This window comes from Alosa sapidissima, chromosome 6, assembly GCF_018492685.1.
Source record: "Alosa sapidissima isolate fAloSap1 chromosome 6, fAloSap1.pri, whole genome shotgun sequence".
NCBI lineage: Eukaryota > Metazoa > Chordata > Actinopteri > Clupeiformes > Clupeidae > Alosa > Alosa sapidissima.
In genome coordinates this window covers 24813842-24832951 of record NC_055962.1, presented here as the reverse complement: position 1 = coordinate 24832951, position 19110 = coordinate 24813842, and the positions used below count along the sequence as shown (strand labels likewise).

General features: G+C 42.3%; 2 protein-coding genes across 3 annotated transcripts in view; both read left to right on the top strand.

Moving 5' to 3' along the window:
• The first annotated feature begins 615 nt into the window (after nt 1-615).
• The window catches only part of LOC121712267 (protein enabled homolog), a 28404-nt gene continuing 9909 nt past the window's right edge, over nt 616-19110 (top strand). Inside the window, exons 1-6 of one of the 2 annotated variants that reach the window (XM_042096409.1) lie at nt 621-773; nt 1005-1085; nt 1196-1792; nt 2048-2413; nt 2719-2864; nt 3069-3200. In XM_042096409.1, coding sequence (XP_041952343.1) covers nt 771-773; nt 1005-1085; nt 1196-1792; nt 2048-2413; nt 2719-2864; nt 3069-3120 — 1245 coding nt within the window. In that variant the 5' untranslated portion in view covers nt 621-770 and the 3' untranslated portion in view covers nt 3121-3200. Of the gene's footprint in view, nt 774-1004; nt 1086-1195; nt 1793-2047; nt 2414-2718; nt 2865-3068; nt 3201-19110 lie in introns of those variants that run through there. The other variant, XM_042096407.1, reaches the window with a different exon arrangement.
• LOC121712261 (SNW domain-containing protein 1-like) lies at nt 9414-19067 on the top strand. The gene is made up of 14 exons (XM_042096397.1): nt 9414-9491; nt 10423-10576; nt 10671-10832; nt 11809-11904; nt 12026-12132; nt 12323-12427; nt 12553-12622; nt 12790-12855; nt 13093-13209; nt 14854-14995; nt 15902-16004; nt 16613-16730; nt 17199-17356; nt 18474-19067. The coding sequence occupies exons 1-14, from the start codon at nt 9478-9480 to the stop codon at nt 18664-18666; spliced, it is 1605 nt and encodes a 534-aa protein (XP_041952331.1). The 5' UTR covers nt 9414-9477; the 3' UTR covers nt 18667-19067.

Here is a 19110-nt window from a genome sequence, read left to right as displayed (position 1 = left end):
GCGCGCACACACACACGCACATAAGGAGCTCTTAATAGCCAATGTGGGGTTAGGTGGTGACTGCGGGATAGTAGGCCTATCTTCAGCTGTCAAATGTTACCAATCAGGGAAAAATTTAATCGCGTGTGGATTTGTCTGTAGACCAACCTTTATCTCACGTGGGTTTGTTATATCATTTGTTGCGATATAAATGCTGCCATGTGAACACAAACGAATCCAGGGGACAATGACGAAAAATTTGATCGATTCAGCCCGTGATTTGGAACAAAAGTATGAAAGCGCCGTTACTCTGACCGCTATACAATAGTGCCAACTGAGTCCCTGCGAGTCCAATTGAGACAATATCCTTTATGGACATTTATAGACATTTTTGTCTGTTGTCACAGTTCATGAGCACATAATATGTTTTATATATTATATGTATTATATACTTATATATTATATTTATTAATTATTTAATTATATTACAATATAATTTTTATTTTGATTAACTAACGGCCTAATATTTATGCAATGACGAGTTTGGAAAGCAATGAATAAGAAACATAGGCATGTGTGTAAAACCGCGATTGAACTGCTTATCTACTACGCAATAATGTGGCTGTCATACACGTCATAAACGACGCACTTAAAAATCCATGCATCTGTTCTGGATGGAGCGCAAAGCAACAAACAAACAGACCGATCGAGGAAAGATAGCATAGAGAGTTGTTCTGCCATATCCTATAGCGAATTCACATTTTGTCCAATCAAGAGGTTACGTCTTCACTATGGTGAGTTTAGGGGAATTTCGGAGATAGTAGGCCTACTTTTATTACTTTTTAATTACTTTATAAATCCCCCATATTTCCACTTTCTAAATGAATCGTATTATAGGCTACTGTGCGTTTCCAAAAAAGAAGTTGGATTAATAACAAAGGCCTACCCATTTCACCTTAAACATTGTGAAAAAGTTCGAGAGGGAAAACGGCATAGGTAAATATAAACGTCTTGGTTTATTTTAGACCCATGTGAACAGTGATTCACCAGCGGCCAAAGGGAAAGCAACCTCCCAGGTGAAATCCAGTGCAGAGGACTTCGGTGGGGTAAGACTGTGAAAATGTATTACACATTAAAAAAAAGAAAACCTATCTTAGATAAAGTTGGAATGTGAATCACAGTACTTATCAGTGATCACCTCACATTTTACTCGCAGGACCTGACTGAGTTCACTTCCAAATTCATTTCTGCCGAGGATCTGGAACGCATGCATCGTTCTTCAGAACCTCACAGACTTTTCACCCTTAGCTCACCAAGGCTTAATTTGGACCTCAGGGCTGAGACTCTGAAGGTTGCGCGGGATGCTGCAACAGGCCAAGAACAGGCTTTGAAGGTGGCCATAGAAAGCATAAGGAGAGAGATGAAGCAAGTGATGAGGAGCAGACAGGGGGAAAGAGAGAGGAAGTTAGCAGTCCTGCTGGAGGGTAGAGAGACGCGGGTCATGGAAGTGGAGAAATGGAGAAACGAGGGAAAAAAACATCTCTCCCATCAAAAAAGGGAAGAAGGAGAGTGTTTAATGCTCAAAGACGCTATTGCTCAGCTACCCAGGGTAATACATTCCCTGGACCGCATGAGAATGGTGGAGCTTGAGGAGTGGGTGAAGAAAGAGGAAGAAGAGGACAGCTTGGAGTGGACAACGTGGAGGGAGCAAGTTTTACACTTGGACACCATCACCAGGCAGCAGAGCAGAGACGCAGTGGCCAGAGTCGCTCAGCTCTGGAATACAGCAGAAAATGGAGGACGCCAGAACATTGTGAGTTACTGAAAAAAAGATGCAGTTCTGTTTCGATCTATCTTGTCAAAATATTAGTGTCTATTTCCTAATGTAAAATTTCCTAAGATAGCACAGTACTCATAAGTTATGGACATGATAGTGGATGCAGAGGAAAGGAACACCCTAGCTCCTGTTATTTCATCTCAGATATTGTTGGTGCATTAGTATCAGAAGTACAGCCTTTCACCCATGTATTGTCAATTACAAGATGCTATTTTTCTTTCAACAATACAGAGTGCTGCAACACTGGCTCTACCATCCAAGCTCCCTCCTCTGCCATCACAACTCCCTCCTCTGCTGTCCAAGCTCCCTCATCTGCCATCACAACTCCCTCCTCTGCTGTCCAAGCTCCCTCATCTGCCATCACAACTCCCTCCTCTGCCATCAAAACTCCCTCCTCTGCCATCACAACTCCCTCCTCTGCCATCAAAACTAGCTCCTCTGCCATCCAAGCTCCCCCCATTGCCAGCCAAGCTCCCCCATTTGAATCCACCCCTTCTGAGAGCATTCTGCAACCCAGTTGCCCCTCTGCCTCCCATCCAGTGCAGGAGAAAACAAGAGGACCTAGACCTAGAGAGTGTTTCAGAACATTCCACACAGGTGAAAGAACATTCAGACCATCAGAACCATGTCATACTCCTCACCAGTATAACCCAGGATAGGTATAGAGTTTTAAGCTGTATGTAATCTACACAGATGTTGGACATATTTTGGTGTCAGGTAGAAGTTGGACAATATTAGCCAATTAGAAGTCCAGTCTGCCTGCTGCAGACAGTAAAAATGTAGCTGAAGGAAAAGTATTGTAGCAACCTAATGACAGTCAAGCTCCTCTCTCTTTCTGTCTGTCTGTCTGTCTGTCTGTCTCTCTCTCTCTCTCTCTCTCTCTCTCTCTCTCTTTGACAAAGAGTGCTGTGACAGAGCATTTGATGGTGAATCTGGATGCTGATGGTCAAAGTCCAGAGGCTACCAGCACATTGTCCTCTGAGTCCCTAGCAGCAGGTGACAGCGTGGTAGAGCAGGAGAGGAAAAAGACGAGAAGCATTAAAGAGAGGTGAGATTGCAAACACACAAAACAGTTAACATGATCTCTCTGAAGAATGTACTAGACTTCAGGTCAGGTTCATGAACTGACACAAGAAGTTGGGTAAAACGTAAACTTATACCTGTTAGCTTAACAGAAAGTCTTTTTGAATACTTCAAAGATGTTGTAATAGAAATTGCAATAACTCTGTGAAACATTTTCTTTTGTTTGTAGGTTTTTTCAGTTCATCAGGAAACTGAACTGCTGCAGTGCCAAAGAGGACTAGAAAGTCCCATCAACCCACTTTGATCATTTGTATTAGTTTAATTTTCCTAGCCACCATAAATAAATCATAATTGAAATCCATGGTCATTTCTGCATGTGTAATTTCATTCATTTAATTTCATAGGGATATTATTGTTTGGCTATCTGAATATTCTTGATGACTATTGCAAAAGATCTTCTGAGCATCCCAACATTGAGTGCCTGCTTTATGTGTTTAATTAGATTATAGATAAACAGAGCAGCATACTATTAACAACTGGTGTCAAGCTTATCTTTTTTATGCCCATCTCTACCACTAGATGATGTCAGCTTGAATGAAATCCTGAACCTGAAACAGGGCCTGGCCCCAGCCTAGTTCATAAGCGCACATTTTGCCACTGCCCTTGGCTTGAAACTCTACATTAGTTTTAACTGACTGTGCCTCAGGGAGCGCCCTGATGTCCGTTGTTGTGAGGTGTGAGGTAAAACTGAGACTACATTATTGAATGCGTGCTCAGAGACCACCTGCAATGCACCATCACTGGACAGCAACCCACTGTCAATAAAGCCCCAGCTTGGAACGTATTTGGGCAGTGCAAGTTCTCACTGGCCCAGGGCTTGTGCAGTCCAACACGTCTTCACTTTTATGAGAGATACCAACAGGGATAATGGCTGTTCTGTCACATGTATTACTATTACCGGTAATGACATTCAGTCTTCATAGTCCTTTGGCCCCACTCCTCGGCTGCTTGTCCACCTCTTGATGAGATCCAGACAGTGGGACCGGGAAACTACGCTGGCTCCCGAGCTCCCTTTGTAGCAGAGTTAATTATTACACTTTCACTTCCATTACCAGTTAACTTTTGATATTCCTATTTTATTTTCTTGGTAAAATTTTTCACAGGCATCTTTAATAATGAGCACCCTCTCACACTGTTAACAGTCTCTGCAGTGCAGTTCTGTTTCATGATAAGTTTGCAATGATGAGTTCCACTAAAATAGCTGGACAAATGTATTAATTGTGATAATATTTCTCATACAATTAATCCATCTGCACTGAAGGTCTCAATATTAATATTAGAGACTATTTTTGTTTTGTTTTATTTCGTAATGGTGCAAATCGTGAAGATCACGTTGTGGCTTGCTAGTGCTTGTGACCTATATAGCGTAACTTGTATAACTGTCATATAAGTGACTACATTGAGTAGAACAACTTCTGTCTTTGTTTATCTACCTTTACGAACCTGAGAAACATACATACATACCTACAGTACATACATACATACATGCAAACACATGCACATAAAGATACATTCACACACATGCAGGCACACACACACATACAGACACACACACACAAGCACAGATAAACACACACAGACTCACACGCACGCACACACACACACATAAACACAAACATGTACCACACACATGCGCACACACACGTGTGTGAAGGAACGATAAGAGTATGGAGGAATGAAGGAGAGACAGACATGAGAAATAATATGGAGCTAAATTTGTCTCAATTATATTTGTATATGCACAGAGGGGGATCCACAAATATTTCTTGATTTGCATGTGTGTTTTGATATCTACAAATACAAAAATCATATTTGTAACTCGTATATTGATTTTTACAAATATAGATGTGCATTTGTAAATAAAATGCCATTTGTAAAACCGAAAATTTCATTTGTGAAATGTGATTCTGCATTTGTGGATCACAAGCACACGCATTCTACGCTTTCCAAAGTTACATGTTTTTGAGACATTCTTCACATGAAAGTCACACAAATCCACACGTAAATAGGCCTAGCCTACTTTAATTCACCGGCACACAGAAATCGCAATCCAGTAGATGGCGACATCCACAAATATTTTTTGACTTGCATGTTTTGACATCCACAAATAAAAAAAATCATATTTGTAACTTGTAAAATGGTTTTCACAATTGTAGATGTGTATTTGTAAATGAAATGGCATTTGTAAAACTGAAAATTGCCTTTGTGAAATCTAATTTTTCATTTGTGGATCACCAGCACACACAGTTTTCGTTTTTGCATTTGTGGATCAGCATTTGTGGATCACGTATTTTTGAGACAAACTTTGCAGCAGAGAAGCCACCCAGATCCACAAGTAGCCTGCTGACACTTTCTAATCCAGTAGATGGCAGTGTTGTTCTATGGGACTCATAACAAAAGATTCTTTGCTCATAACACACAGAGCTAGCGAACCTAGTTCTTAAATCTAAGAGTTATGCATTTTACAACAAGCTTTTTGATGGGAAAAGTGGTGTTTAATTTCCATAATCTTTGTTTAGTAAACGCATAAAACAGTCAGTTTGCAAGCGAAATCAAGAATTACGATCTTTGAGTTTGTTTATAGTTACCTAGCAACCGAGGCTTTAAGTGTTAAAACCAAATATTCTAGAACAGAGTTATGAACATTCAGACGCTTGAGTGAAATCTCGACCTTATTAGTGATTGATAGCCTATAGTCTAGTCGTGATCCCCATAGGCCCAATAGTGTAGAAATGTTGAGTACCCTAAAGTTTTATTGCAGAAATGTCATCTATAGGCCTAGTGGGTGGAATTCAACTTGGTTGCCTAAAGTTGCACTTTGGGCAATTTGCATAATTAGCATAAATAGGCAATTAAGGCGAGGCAGTACAGGTGAATAGGGTAAAACATTTAAATACTAGATATCACCATGAAACTTTCTGAATTGATTACTTATGTTAAGATGAGAAAAAAAATGTATTGCATGTTTTTTATATTTTAATGTTTACATATGCAAATGAGGCCCTATCTCATTAAAAATGCTCTAATTTGCATACACACAAAAGCAGATAGTGTGATAAAGCCAGGCTCAAAATTGTTTTTCCAAGGTAAACACGTGTACTTGGTTGGGTGAGTTGGTGAAAACCTTTAAGAAACTTGGTAAGGAGGCAGTGTTGACCTATGGACAGACAGATTAAGAAATTAAGTGTGCCATGCAAAACTAGAAAAGCACTCTGAGAGTGCAGACCTCCACCAAGCGAAAACATAACCGCCTCCTGGATCCAGACGGTGATCCGATCACTCCCAAATTTTTGGAGTTATCTTGCGAACAAGTGTTTACCTTGGAAAAACAATTTTGAGCCTGGCTTTATCATACTATCTGCTTTTGTGTGTATGCAAATTAGAGCATTTTTAATGAGATAGAGCCTCATTTGCAAATGTAAACATTAAAATATAAAAAACATTGAGAGGGACTGCAATTATTTAGCCTTGGGCAGTTCAGATGTGGTAGCCTAAACACTAAAAACTGTTGTCACTCTTACACACAGTGTATCATTAACATCAGTAGTCAAAACCATAGATAGATAGATAGATAGATAGATAGATAGATAGATAGATAGATAATTTATTGATCCCCAGGGGAAATTCAGGGGAAATTCAAGTATACTGTTAAAAAAAAATACAGTGTCTTTCTATCGAAGCCTACCACCAGAGAATGTCTAATAATCATTGGCTCAAGAGACAGTTCCTACTTGCCTCAAGCAGTCTGTTATTGTTCCAGTACCGAAAAACAAGTGTTTTGAGAAGCTTGTGAAAAACATTATCTGCTCATCCCTCTCTGCCTCCTTCGACCCCCTCCAAATTGCTTACAGAGCCAACAGGTCTACAGAGGATGCCATCTCAAACCTCATGCACACCACCTTAACTCACCTGGAGGAGGGGAATGGAAATTATGTGAGGATGCTGTTCATTGACTTTAGTTCAGCATTCAACACGATAGTACCTCTCACCTTGGTCACAAAGATGAAGGCCTTAGGACTGAACACCACCCTGTGTCACTAGATATTTGACTTTCTCACCAACCGTTCACAAGTGGTTAGAGTGGGGGGTCTGACATCTGACACATTTACCATCAGCACTGGTGCTCCCCAAGGCTGTGTTCTGAGTCCACTGCTGTACAACATCTACACGCATGACTGCAAAGCCAACAGTAGTCATACCTCCATCATCAAGTTTGCAGATGACACAGTGATCTTGGGCCTGATTAGTAACAACAATGAATAGCTCTACTTGGATCAGGTTGATGAGGTGGCACAGTGGTATCAATCTAACAGCTTGACACTGAATGTCAATAAAACCAAGGAAATGGTAGTGGATTACAGAAGGCAGCAGCAGAACTACAGTTACACCCCACTAATGATCAGCAGGCAACCTGTAGAGAGAGTCACAAGTTTTAAATACCTTGGTGTCCACATTACTGAAGACTTAACATGGACTGTTAACACTCAATATGTTCTGAAGAAGTCCAGACAACGACTGTACTTCCTTCGTCAGCTAAGGAAATTCAAAGTTTCTACATCCATCATGAAGGCCTTCTACACTTCAGTGGTTGAGAGTGTTCTAACTGGTAGCATCATCACCTGGTATGGGAACACCACAGTTAGAGATTGTAGTACTGCAGAGAGTAGTGCGCTCAGCTGAACGTACTATAAGAACTCAACTCCCTGCTCTACAAGATATCTATTCCAGAAGAATACTCCTAAGAGCCCAAAAGATTCTGAAGGACTCTTCTCATCCTAACAATGGATTATTCCTACCGCTGAAATCAAGAAGACGCCTATGTAGTCACAAAGCCAGAACTGAGAGACTTATCCCCAGGCCATCCGAACTCTGAACTCACACGATACTGACTTTGCACTCATTCACTCATGACCCCCCCCCCCCCCCCCCCCCCCCCCACACACACACACACACACACACACACACCTACATGACTTTAGCACTTTTACATCCCTCTCCCATATGCTACAGACCTTTTATTTATTTTCTTATTTCATCACACGTCAAAACACACACACACACATACACACACACACATACACACACACACACACACACACACACACATATCTGACTTTCTCCAACTTTTGCACATCTCCATAGAACTTTTTATTTATTATTTTTTGATTTCTCCTTCATCTATCTACCCATGTCCTTGATTGCCTAGCCTTTCTGCCCCCCCCCCCCCCATCCCCAACACACACACAAAAAACACACACACTTACATCATCACTGTCATCACCTCACATACATACAGCACACTGCTTGCTACAGTAAGCCTCCTCTACATACTTGCTGCACACTGCCCCCCCCCCTACATACACAGCACATTTTCTTCAGGATCTTCTCCAACACACATCCTCTACATACTTACAGCACACTGCCCCCACCTACCCACACACACACACACACACACACAGTCACTGCTCCACTTCCTTCCCGCCCACACACACATCTTCACTGTCATCACTCACATACATCATACATACAGTACTCTGCTTGCAATAGTCCCTTCACCATACTTGCAGTACACTGCCGCCCCCTCTCCCCTACATACACAGCACATTATTTCATCAGGAAGCTTCTCCAACACACATCCCCAACATACTTACAGCACATTAACCCCCCCCCCCCCCCCCCCCCATACACAGCACATTGTCTCATGAGGAAGCTTCTCCAACACACATATTGCACACTGCCCTCTCCCCACATACACAGCACACTATCCCATCTCCCTTGTCATCACCCCAACACACACACCAAGACCCCTGGCAGTTGGGTTAGCCCCTTGAGCCGTGGATCTGCCCAAGGTTTCTTCCTTGGTAAGGGAGTTTTTCCTTGCACCCCCCCCCCCCCCATCCCAATCCTCCCCCACCTTTCTTGCAGCCCTTGCCACTTAATCTACTAAACCCCTCTTCTACTGCACTCCCCCGCCCCCCCCCCCCCCCCCCCTTACTTCCAGTAACTATATGCATGTGACAATAAACTTCCTTGTATCCCTGTATAACCTAGCGTTCATGGGCTTCGGAAAAACCTTTCTCCACATCATCATTCCGCGTCATTCACGTCACTTAATGTGTGAGTCAGAGGTCGGAAACTGGGGCTAGATTTGCCAAGTTAGGGGCTCGTCATCACTTTTGTCGTCACGTTGTAGTTCGTTTGTAGTCCATGTGGCCTTTCATGTCCAACAGTTTTAATGGGAATTTGCCGTTTTTGTCACTTGAAAGCTGCATATCATTCTTTCACGAGCATCTTACACTATATTTTAAGCAAATACAGTTGTTTGTTTAGAATTAGTGAGTGTATGTTTTAACATTTGTTGTGGCATCCCTGTTTGTCACACATTCTGATGGCAAAGCACATGAACACTTGCTGTCGGAAAAACAAAGTAGCCATGTGGGCGGTCCTTGTCATTCCGAGGTGCCCTGAATGCACCCTACCAAAGATCTTTGACCCTACCACCCTGGTATGGATATGATGTCAGAATAAATACTCTTATATCGCGAGATCTTGTGACGTCAAATTCGAGAGAGAGGAAAATGTCGCTAGCGAGGTAAGTCCTGACCACAGGCCTTGATTTTTTTTTTTTAAATCTTATTACCGATTGGTTCTTGAATATAGTTTCATTTATTATACACGTAACACTTACATGTCACGTAAATTGACAAGATGTGTATTGTTCTGATCTGATATTTGTGGTAACCGATATCCATGGGCCTGTGGGTGCAAGTCTTTGTAATAGCATGCTAACGTTAGCAAGTTAACTAGCGAAAGGATAATGTTTGGCTTTGCGACATGGCTAAGGTACCAGTTTCTTGGATTACTCATCATGACTTCTGACACCATTTGTTTATAGCGTGTCAACTATTTCGTTTATGTACGAGCTAGTCATAGTTGTTGAACTATTTGCGTGTTGTGGTAACTTGGTGCGTGTAACGATAACAGCTTACGTAGATAGTTATGGCTAATGTTGCTAATTTAATCAACGTTAATGTTACAGTTGCCGTTCTTTTCAGTCGCAGTGGATGTTTGCCAGCTTGTAACAACTAGCAGGGCCTGATCTTATGTTTTGTTGCCCTCAAAAGTATAGCTGGATTGAGACAAAAGAGTGAAATGTAGCAAAATAAGAACTGACTAGCAGTGCAAGTGGTGAGCTAGTTACCAAATCGGCACGCATACACATCGTCAGGTTAACATCAATGAAGGTGTTTGTTTAGGCAGCCGCACAGTTTTTTGTCAATGTGCCAACAGACAAGTCACATTAAGAGCAGGCCTTATACAGACATCTTAGACAATTTACCATTTCGCTAGTATACATGCATTGCTAACTTTTAGTTACTGTAGTCAGTTATGACTGCGTTATAAAAGTTGCGTTAAGTTATTTCTGCGTCCATCCTGAACTTGTTGGTGTGTACATACCCTATCTTTTACTGTCTATGGTCCATTCAAGATATCTTAGCTAAAACGGATGTTTTTCTCTGTAGCTTTTTACCGGCGCCTACGCAGCTGTCCCAGGACCAGCTGGAGGCCGAGGAACGGACCCGGACCAAGAGGTCTCACTCCACGGCACTCGTGTCCTCCCGCAGAGAACCACCCCCCTATGGCTTCAGAAAATCATGGGTCCCCCGCTCACTGGAGGTACCAGACACAAATTTAACATCTGCCTTGTGTGTAATGGAGGGGTATGTGTACATTTTGGTTTAGTGTGTGTGTTTGGGTATTTGTGTTGTAGGACTTTGGAGATGGAGGTGCTTTTCCAGAAATCCATGTTGCCCAGTACCCATTGGAAATGGGTAGGAAGAAGAAGACCTCCAATGCCTTGGCAGTGCAGGTGGATGCAGAGGGCAAGATCAAGTATGATGCCATTGCCAGGCAGGGCCAGGGCAAAGACAAGGTATAACCACCCTCACACATCTCAGTTGGTAAATGACCTGACATTTAGGTTGATTAATTGGTTAGTTACCTTAATTAATTAATTGGTTAGTTACCTACATACTTTTCTTCCTTGGTAAGGGAGTTTTTCCTTGCCCCTGTTGCTCTTGGGTGCTCCTTGTTGGTGCCCCCCCCAATCCCAATCCTCCCCCACCTTTCTTATGCAGCCCTTGCCACTTAATCTACTAAACCCCTCTTCTACTGCACTTACTAGGGGCGCGTCTAGATTTCTAGGCTAATAATCTCCAACTGCTTTGTTCATTGTTTTTTCCCCCAAAGAAAATACCTCTGAATGCAGCTTCTTAAACTTGAACATTTTTAGCTTTTAATTACTTCTGTGACTGTACACTAAATATCTTTGGTGTGTGGACAAAAAGAAATGTGAGGACATAATGTTTGGGCTTTAGGAAACACTAGGTGGGTTTACATGGACCCGTATTACAGTTACAATCGGAATAGATATTTCACATAAAAACACCTTGTTTGGAATAAAACTGCCGATCCGATCATCATTTTAATTTCCATGTATAAAGTCAATCGGATTGCTTGCTGTATCCTCAAGGAAAAGTATGCAACAGCGGCTATTCTGATTGATTCTAAAGCGCTTGAGAGCACCTGATCGGAATAAAACGTACCCCATGTAAACAGACGGCACATTTTTCAATCAGAATAGTTTAATCAGAATGATAAAAAAAAACTCCATGTAAACCCACCTAGTGATTGACATTTCATTTTTGTTTGACCATTTACTGACATTTTATTGATCCAACAATTCAGTAAGTAATGGACAGATGAATCAATTATGAAAATAATCGTTGGTTGCACTGTTGCAGCCCCACATTTAAGATGTGTGATGTACATGCATCTATCTATGGGTTGTGATGAATGATATCAGTAGCATTTGTAATTTGTTTTTGCTTGTTTAAATCTGATTACAGGTGATCTTCAGCAAATACACAGACCTACTTCCTAAGGAAGTCTTGAACGACGATGCCCCAGAGCTTCAGAGGCCTGATGAGGAGGCAGTGAAGGAGGTGAGTTTTGAGACAGCGTTCATTTCCCACAGACTTGTGTGGACCAATGTCCAATTACTGATAGTTTTACTGAGGAACTGTCACTTTATGTGGTGTTTTGTTCTTTATCTGTCCTCCGTAGCTCACAGAGAAGACGCGCGCTGCACTGGACAAGCAGGTCTCACAGAAGATTGCCGCTGCCATGCCTGTGCGTGCAGCAGATAAGCAGGCCCCAGCACAGTATATTAGGTAGGCTATAGTGCAATCTCTCACAAATCCCCATACCCCCCACAGGGCATCTCGCATATCCCCTGGTAGGGTAATCAAAATGCATTGAGTATTGTGTACAAAGATGCAGTATGTTTAGATGCGCGCTGTTTATTTTAGATGCACTATTGTGCAGTAATCACATTGAAAATACTATTGTCTTTCTATTCAGGTACACACCTTCACAGCAGGGAGTGGCATTCAACTCGGGAGCCAAGCAGCGAGTCATTCGCATGGTGGAGATGCAGAAGGATCCCATGGAGCCTCCACGCTTCAAGTAAGGCCTGCTTGATCTCTCAAGATTTCCCGTTCTTTATTATATAATGTGTTTGCATGAAACTGGGAAGTGTTCCTGGGTGATGCATCTCAAGTGGTTAATGGTTGAATATTCTCTTTGTGCAGGATCAACAAAAAGATTCCTCGTGGACCCCCATCCCCTCCTGCTCCAGTCATGCACTCCCCCAGCAGGAAGGTAAAGCCGGCCTATTCATGTGTTTCATATGGCGATACCCCTGGGGAAGGATACACATAGCTTCTTAATGGAGACAAAGGCTAGGTGCACAATATGTTGTTACATTTACTCGCTCACTCTTTCTCTCCATTTCTTGCTCTCTCTCTCTCTCTCTCCATCCCTCCCAGATGACCGTGAAAGAGCAGCAGGAGTGGAAGATACCTCCATGTATCTCCAACTGGAAGAACGCAAAGGTTTGTTTGTTTGTTTGTTGGTCTCTCTCTCTCTGTCTCTCTCTCTTCTGGCCTGTCTCTCTTTCTCTCTCTCTCTCTCTCTCTCTCTCCTCTCTCTCTCTCTCTCTCTCTCTCTCTCTCTCTCTCTCTCTCTCTCCCAGAATAAGAATCTTTATTAATAATTTAGAAGGCCACAGATGTGCTGCTGTATTGACCGCTGCGGTTAACATTGGCATGGCATACTCCTCTCTCTCTCAGGGTTACACGATCCCTCTGGACAAGCGCTTGGCTGCAGATGGAAGAGGCCTGCAGACGGTTCATATCAATGAGAACTTTGCTAAGCTGGCAGAGGCTTTGTACATAGCAGACAGAAAAGTAAGCAGAGCAGTGATTTTTATCTATGAAAAAGTTTGTTGTGAATAGTATCAGTGGCACTCTAGTCTGTACTATTGGCATTATGACCTTGTTATGTAAAAATCACACTGTTAAATGTCCTAGAACTGAACTAGACCTGAATATCTGTGTGTAATGGTACATTAATCCTCTGCTATTTGTAAATAACATCTATCAACATGTTAATGATTGACTACATTTCCATCCACATCATATTCCTGTTTTATTCGGAATAATAATTCCGATTGCGCATGACTCATGTAAATGCCTTATTCCAGCTGCCATAACCTGATTAATGTCATATAAATAGGGTTGGGCACCAAAACACGGTTCTAATATGGCACCGGTGCCGACGCAAACAGTAGTAACTGCATCGAATAACAACTTGGATTTCAGTGCCTCATTTCGGTGCTTAAATCGCGTTTTTTTGTTTTATTTTGTTTGTTTTGTTGTATGCATCACTGCATATCATGCGCCATCTCTAACTTCTTGCTCTGATAGCAACACATCCAGATACAGTTAGCTAACATAAACACTGGATGTATAAACCAGAGGGACCCACATAGGCGAGTAGGCAGTGTTTGACAGCTTGCGTGAGCCAAAGTTGCTTACTTTAAAATTATATCACGAGCTCCTGTCAAAATCTAGCAGTGGGCCTATCTACACACAAGCAAAAGGCTATGAAACAACATCAACAGTATACGTTACACAATATCCTTGCTAATGCGCTAACTGGCATTTATTTGAAATGTTATCAGCAGTTGTAAGTTGTAAGGTGAACTTTATTTCACGGTGTGTTCTAAACATAATGGCATGTTAATCTTTCATGTGCATTAGGCCCATATAGCATCTGAATATGAAGATCATGTTAAAAGTTAGCTGGCAAAAACATAAATATGTAGGTTACATACCTGATGTCATTGAGCTGTCAAAGAGGCTATGGAACCTTACGATGGGTGGGAGCATCGTAATGCTCAAAGATGCAGGTTTTGCGCTCACTACTGACAGATGAAGAATTGGTGAAGACCCCTCAAAGTGGCCTATTATTTATATATATATATATATATATATATATATATATATATAGCCAAATACACCTATTTTGCAGCCATGAATGGAGATGTCATGACGCAGATACTGATATTCAGCAAACTGATTAACATGTAAACGGGAATATTCCATTTCTGTTACACATGGAAACGTCTTATTCTGAATATTGGCATAAGCAGAATATGATCCTTAATCGGAATATGGTGTACATGGAAACGTAATCGTTAATCAATGACTGCATTTACATGTATTAGAATGTGTAGCTATCATTAAACCGAATTGACTGCAATGTAATATGTGACCAAATAACTCAGTAGGGCCTACATGGGTTAGTACAGATGTTGAGAGTGTAGTATTACTCTAAGTCTTTACCTAAGAATTGTTATTAATTGTCTGAAAGCAAGTGCCTCTGTTTGAATGAACCATTATGGAATTCCAACACTAAAGTCCTTGTCCATTTAACATCAAGTGGATACTATTTCACCAAGTATGAGCAGTTGCAGTTAAATGATTACAGAAGAGGCCATATGAAATGTAAGTTTTATCTTTCTTAAACAATGATGTTTTCCCCCTCAGGCCAGAGAGGCGGTGGAGATGCGTGCCCAGGTGGAGAAGAAGATGGCGCAGAAGGAGAAGGAGAAGAAAGAGGAGAAGCTGCGCGAGTTGGCTCAGATGGCTCGCGACCGCAGGGCTGGGATCAAGAGTCACGGAGACAAAGGTACGCGACTGCTGCGCCGCTGCTTCCCTGGTCACGCCACAACCTGACCTCCTGTCGACACCGTGCGCGCATGCAAGCAAAACAAACAAACAGATATGTTCTCCACTGACCGGTGAGGGAGGGCAAGGGTTTACATAACTGAACAGACACTTGAAAGTCCGGTGCACACGTTGTACCAGTCAGGGAGTTCAACCATAGTCACACATGTACTGTATCACTGGTTAACTGACTTGGTGAGCCATCCTCTTAAGTTAATTTGCTTTAGAAGAAAGAGAGATGTGCTTTGATTGTGACACTAGACATGTTGACATGGACAGGTTGTTTTTTTTTTTTTTGTCATTTTGATTAAACTTTTATTATTGATAAATCTGTGCCGTCTGTTTACACCAATCAGGTGCTCTCAAGCGCTTTGGAATCTTTAATCGGAACAGCCGTTGTCGCCTACTATTCCTTGAAGATACAGCAGGCAATCTGATTTACCGTATACATGGCTCCTCAATCGGAATAGGAATGGACTACACCACCACTTTCATTCTGATTAAAATTCTGATCGGATCAGGCATTTTTATTCCGATTGAGGTGTTTATGAGAATTTTTATTTCGATTGAGTCGTTATTCCGTTTCTAATCGGATTAAAAGTGTCCATGTAAACATGGCTAATGAGTAAATGTTGCTACAGTGTGTAGGGCGATCAGGCTGTACTTTTGTTTGTCTTGTTGGCCCTGTTCACACTCCTGTCTCACTCTTTCTCTTTTTTTTTTTGTGTCTGTGTACCTTCATCTGTTGGTCCTGTTCACACTGTCTATCTGTCTCTCCATCCCTGTGTACGTTCTGTCGGACCTTCTCTCTTCTTTCTCTCTCTCTCTCTCGTCCACCTGCTCCTCCTGTCCCGCTGTCCCCCGGCAGGTGGCGAAGATGGCGAGACCAGGGAGCGTGACGAGATCCGCCACGACAGAAGGAAAGAGCGGCAGCACGACAGGAACATCTCCCGGGCCGCGCCCGATAAAAGGTAACATGCATTTTTAAACCCACCCACCGCCCACTCAATCATGCCTGGCCCCCCTGAGCCCGCCGCCAACATTAGACTCCAGTCGGAGCCTCCAGGGCACAAATCATCAGCCAGGGGTTAAAAGAAAGAATATGTCCCCAGAATCCCCTAACCAGGACGTGAGCACATTTGCTCTCTGAACTGTATTAACCCTTAAAGGAGTACAGTCACACTGGTGTGATGGGAATGTTGAGAAATGAACGTTCTAAAGAATAGCTGGGTTCATTGAATTCAACATAGAATTTTAGAACCTTCAATTGTTGCGGAACTTAGAATGTTCAAAAACCTACACCTTTAAGGGTTAAATGAATTCTTTCCAAGTGATGTAGGGGGGTTAATGTAAATTTGAGAACCTCCCTGTTCTGCCATTCAGGTCTTGTCACTTTCAGTCTGGAAGCTGCTCCTCTGAAAATTACCATATCTTGCCCCACACACACACACACACACACCATTTCAGAATATGACTAATGCGACTAGAGAACCATTACCCTGAGTACGGTTCTTGAGACAGTGTTTGCCCTATCCTTCCCATCGTCTTGAACACTCTTTGACTGTTTTCCTCTGAACAGGTCCAAGCTGCAGAGGGACCAGGACCGAGACATCAGTGAGCTCATAGCTCTGGGCCAGCCCAACCCGCGCACCTCCAGTGAGGCCCAGTATGACCAGCGGCTCTTCAACCAAAGCAAGGTAATGCACTCTTACCACACCTTGTGTCTGATTGCCACTATCACTCTCACATGACACTTCAACTTAATGTGCCAAATGTGAAGTGTGAACCAAATACTGGTTTCATGGTCTAGTGTGTGAGCTTGAATTTCAGGTCAATGTCAGTTTGCCGTGTTTCTTTGCAGTCATTTGTTTGTCATGCAATCAACGTCCAGTTGTTCAAACTATTTATTAGGCTGGAGAATTTATGAAAGACTTGCAGACACAGTAATAGCCTCTTTCCGATTAATTCATTGCAACAAATCTGTATGTTAGGTTGTGACTTGTGATTGATTGCTTTTATATGTTAAACATAAAAGAAAACAACAACAAAAATAATTGTATTGGTGTTCTTTAAACACAGTTTTATTGGCACCAAAGTCAACCTGTGTAATAGTGCCATTTTGGGATGCCCTCTGTTTGTGTGTTGACCCTTTCTCTGGCTTCCAGGGAATGGACAGTGGCTTTGGTGATGATGACCAGTACACAGTGTACGACCAGCCCTTCAGGGGAGACAGGTCAATGGCCCAGAACATCTACAGGCCTAGCAAGAACACGGACAAGGACATCTATGGGGACGATGTGGACACCCTTATGAAGAACAACAGGTTTGCACACCCCCTACTTCTCTTATTCTTTTGCTTGGCCTTCCCATTTTAGGAATTCATTGTTTGGGAAACTTGTTGGTTTGTTTTGGTTGGGTTCCATGTAAAATGTAGTCACACACTCAGGATGCAACGTTTTTGTGCCACGGTAACGGTATGGTTTTGGTATTTTAATATGAAAAAGAGGTGTGATCTCGTGCCACAACCTCTCGCGATACTACAATGTCACAATATTTCTCGTCAAGGTAAAAATCTGTCTCGTGGAGTAGTGTTTAACATTAGCCAGCATGACTGACGAGTCTGACAAAGTTGGCATAGAGGATGCCCCAGCCACTTTTACATTTTTTGTGTAGCAGCATTTTGGGTATGCTCAATACCACTTAATTACACGGTTTCCATAAAACACTGTAGCGTAACCGCTACTTTAAGAACGCCTATGCTTCCATGTACTGCCACTGCGCATAGTTAGCAAGATTTATGGATCTGTGTTGAATCTAGGCAGCCGAATACCATAGCATAAATGGTTCTCCATGAAACTATAGCTCGTCTAACCTGTGCAAGTGGCACACACTTGGTGGCTAGCGTGTTGCTGTAGCTCTGCACTTCACCGGGAGTTGAGGGAAAAGTAAACAAAACTCCGTGGAGGGAGTTAACGTTAGGAATCTCTAATCTGATTGGTAAGGCTGGACCAATGATTTCAAAGTTAGTGCCCGTCGCGATGCAAGTGTTGCAAACGTTTTCCAATCGAGAGCTGCCAGACTTTATTCACTTTGTGAAAGCGTCTGGATATTTCTAGGTAAGAGATAATGTGGTGCCAGTGCAAAATAGTCTTGTTTGTAATTTGTTGAAATGAAATGAGGTGACAATGAAATGAAATGTGGAGACATTTCAGTTTAAAATAGCCTCAATATTACATATTTTATGTGATACTATTATTTATTTTTAAGCTTATTTGGAAAAAAGAAAACGTGTTCCAATTCATTGCATTTTTATGCTAGCCTAATAATTATTTTTGTGGTAGAAATATCAGTATCGGCAAGTGAAGTGGGAGCACTTTGTGAGATGATCTTGTCTAACATCACACATTCATGTCTTTCTGTCTGTCTCTGTTTGTCTCCAGGTTTGTGCCGGATCGTGAGTTCTCTGGTGCAGACAGTGGGCCTCGCCGGGACGGACCCGTCCAGTTTGAGGAGGATCCCTTCGGTCTGGACAGGTTCTTGGAGGAGGCCAAGCAGCACGGTGGCTCCAAGAGGCCCTCCACCAGCGGCCGCTCCAAGGACTACGACCACGAGAAGAAGCGCAGGAAGGAGTGAGCAGCACAGCCTAGCCAACGCCCTGGAGAGACGTCCACACCTCCATAGCATCTCTACTTTGTGTGTTGTTATAGGACCTGAGCCCGCCCATGGGAATACCAAGGACTTCTTGTGCTGTTACCTCGGAGTAGATCTTTTTTCGCTCCACGTGCTCCATTGTCACACGTGGCTACTGAACCGAATCGTAAAATGTGTATTTTAAGTCAAAACGCTCTGTAGTTGTTTGTAAGACAAATACATCCCCCATCCCTATCTTATCATTCCTGTTCTTTAAATATTGTTTTCAACAGTAGGTATATTCTTTTGGATTCCCCGCATATAACCATGTGTTTCTGTTTAAGTGTTGATGGAATGTCTGAAACTCCTTCCCTCACCCAATAAATTTGTACATGGAAAGGCCACAACTGTGAAGCAATCTTTTCTCAATAGCAATAGAACATTGAT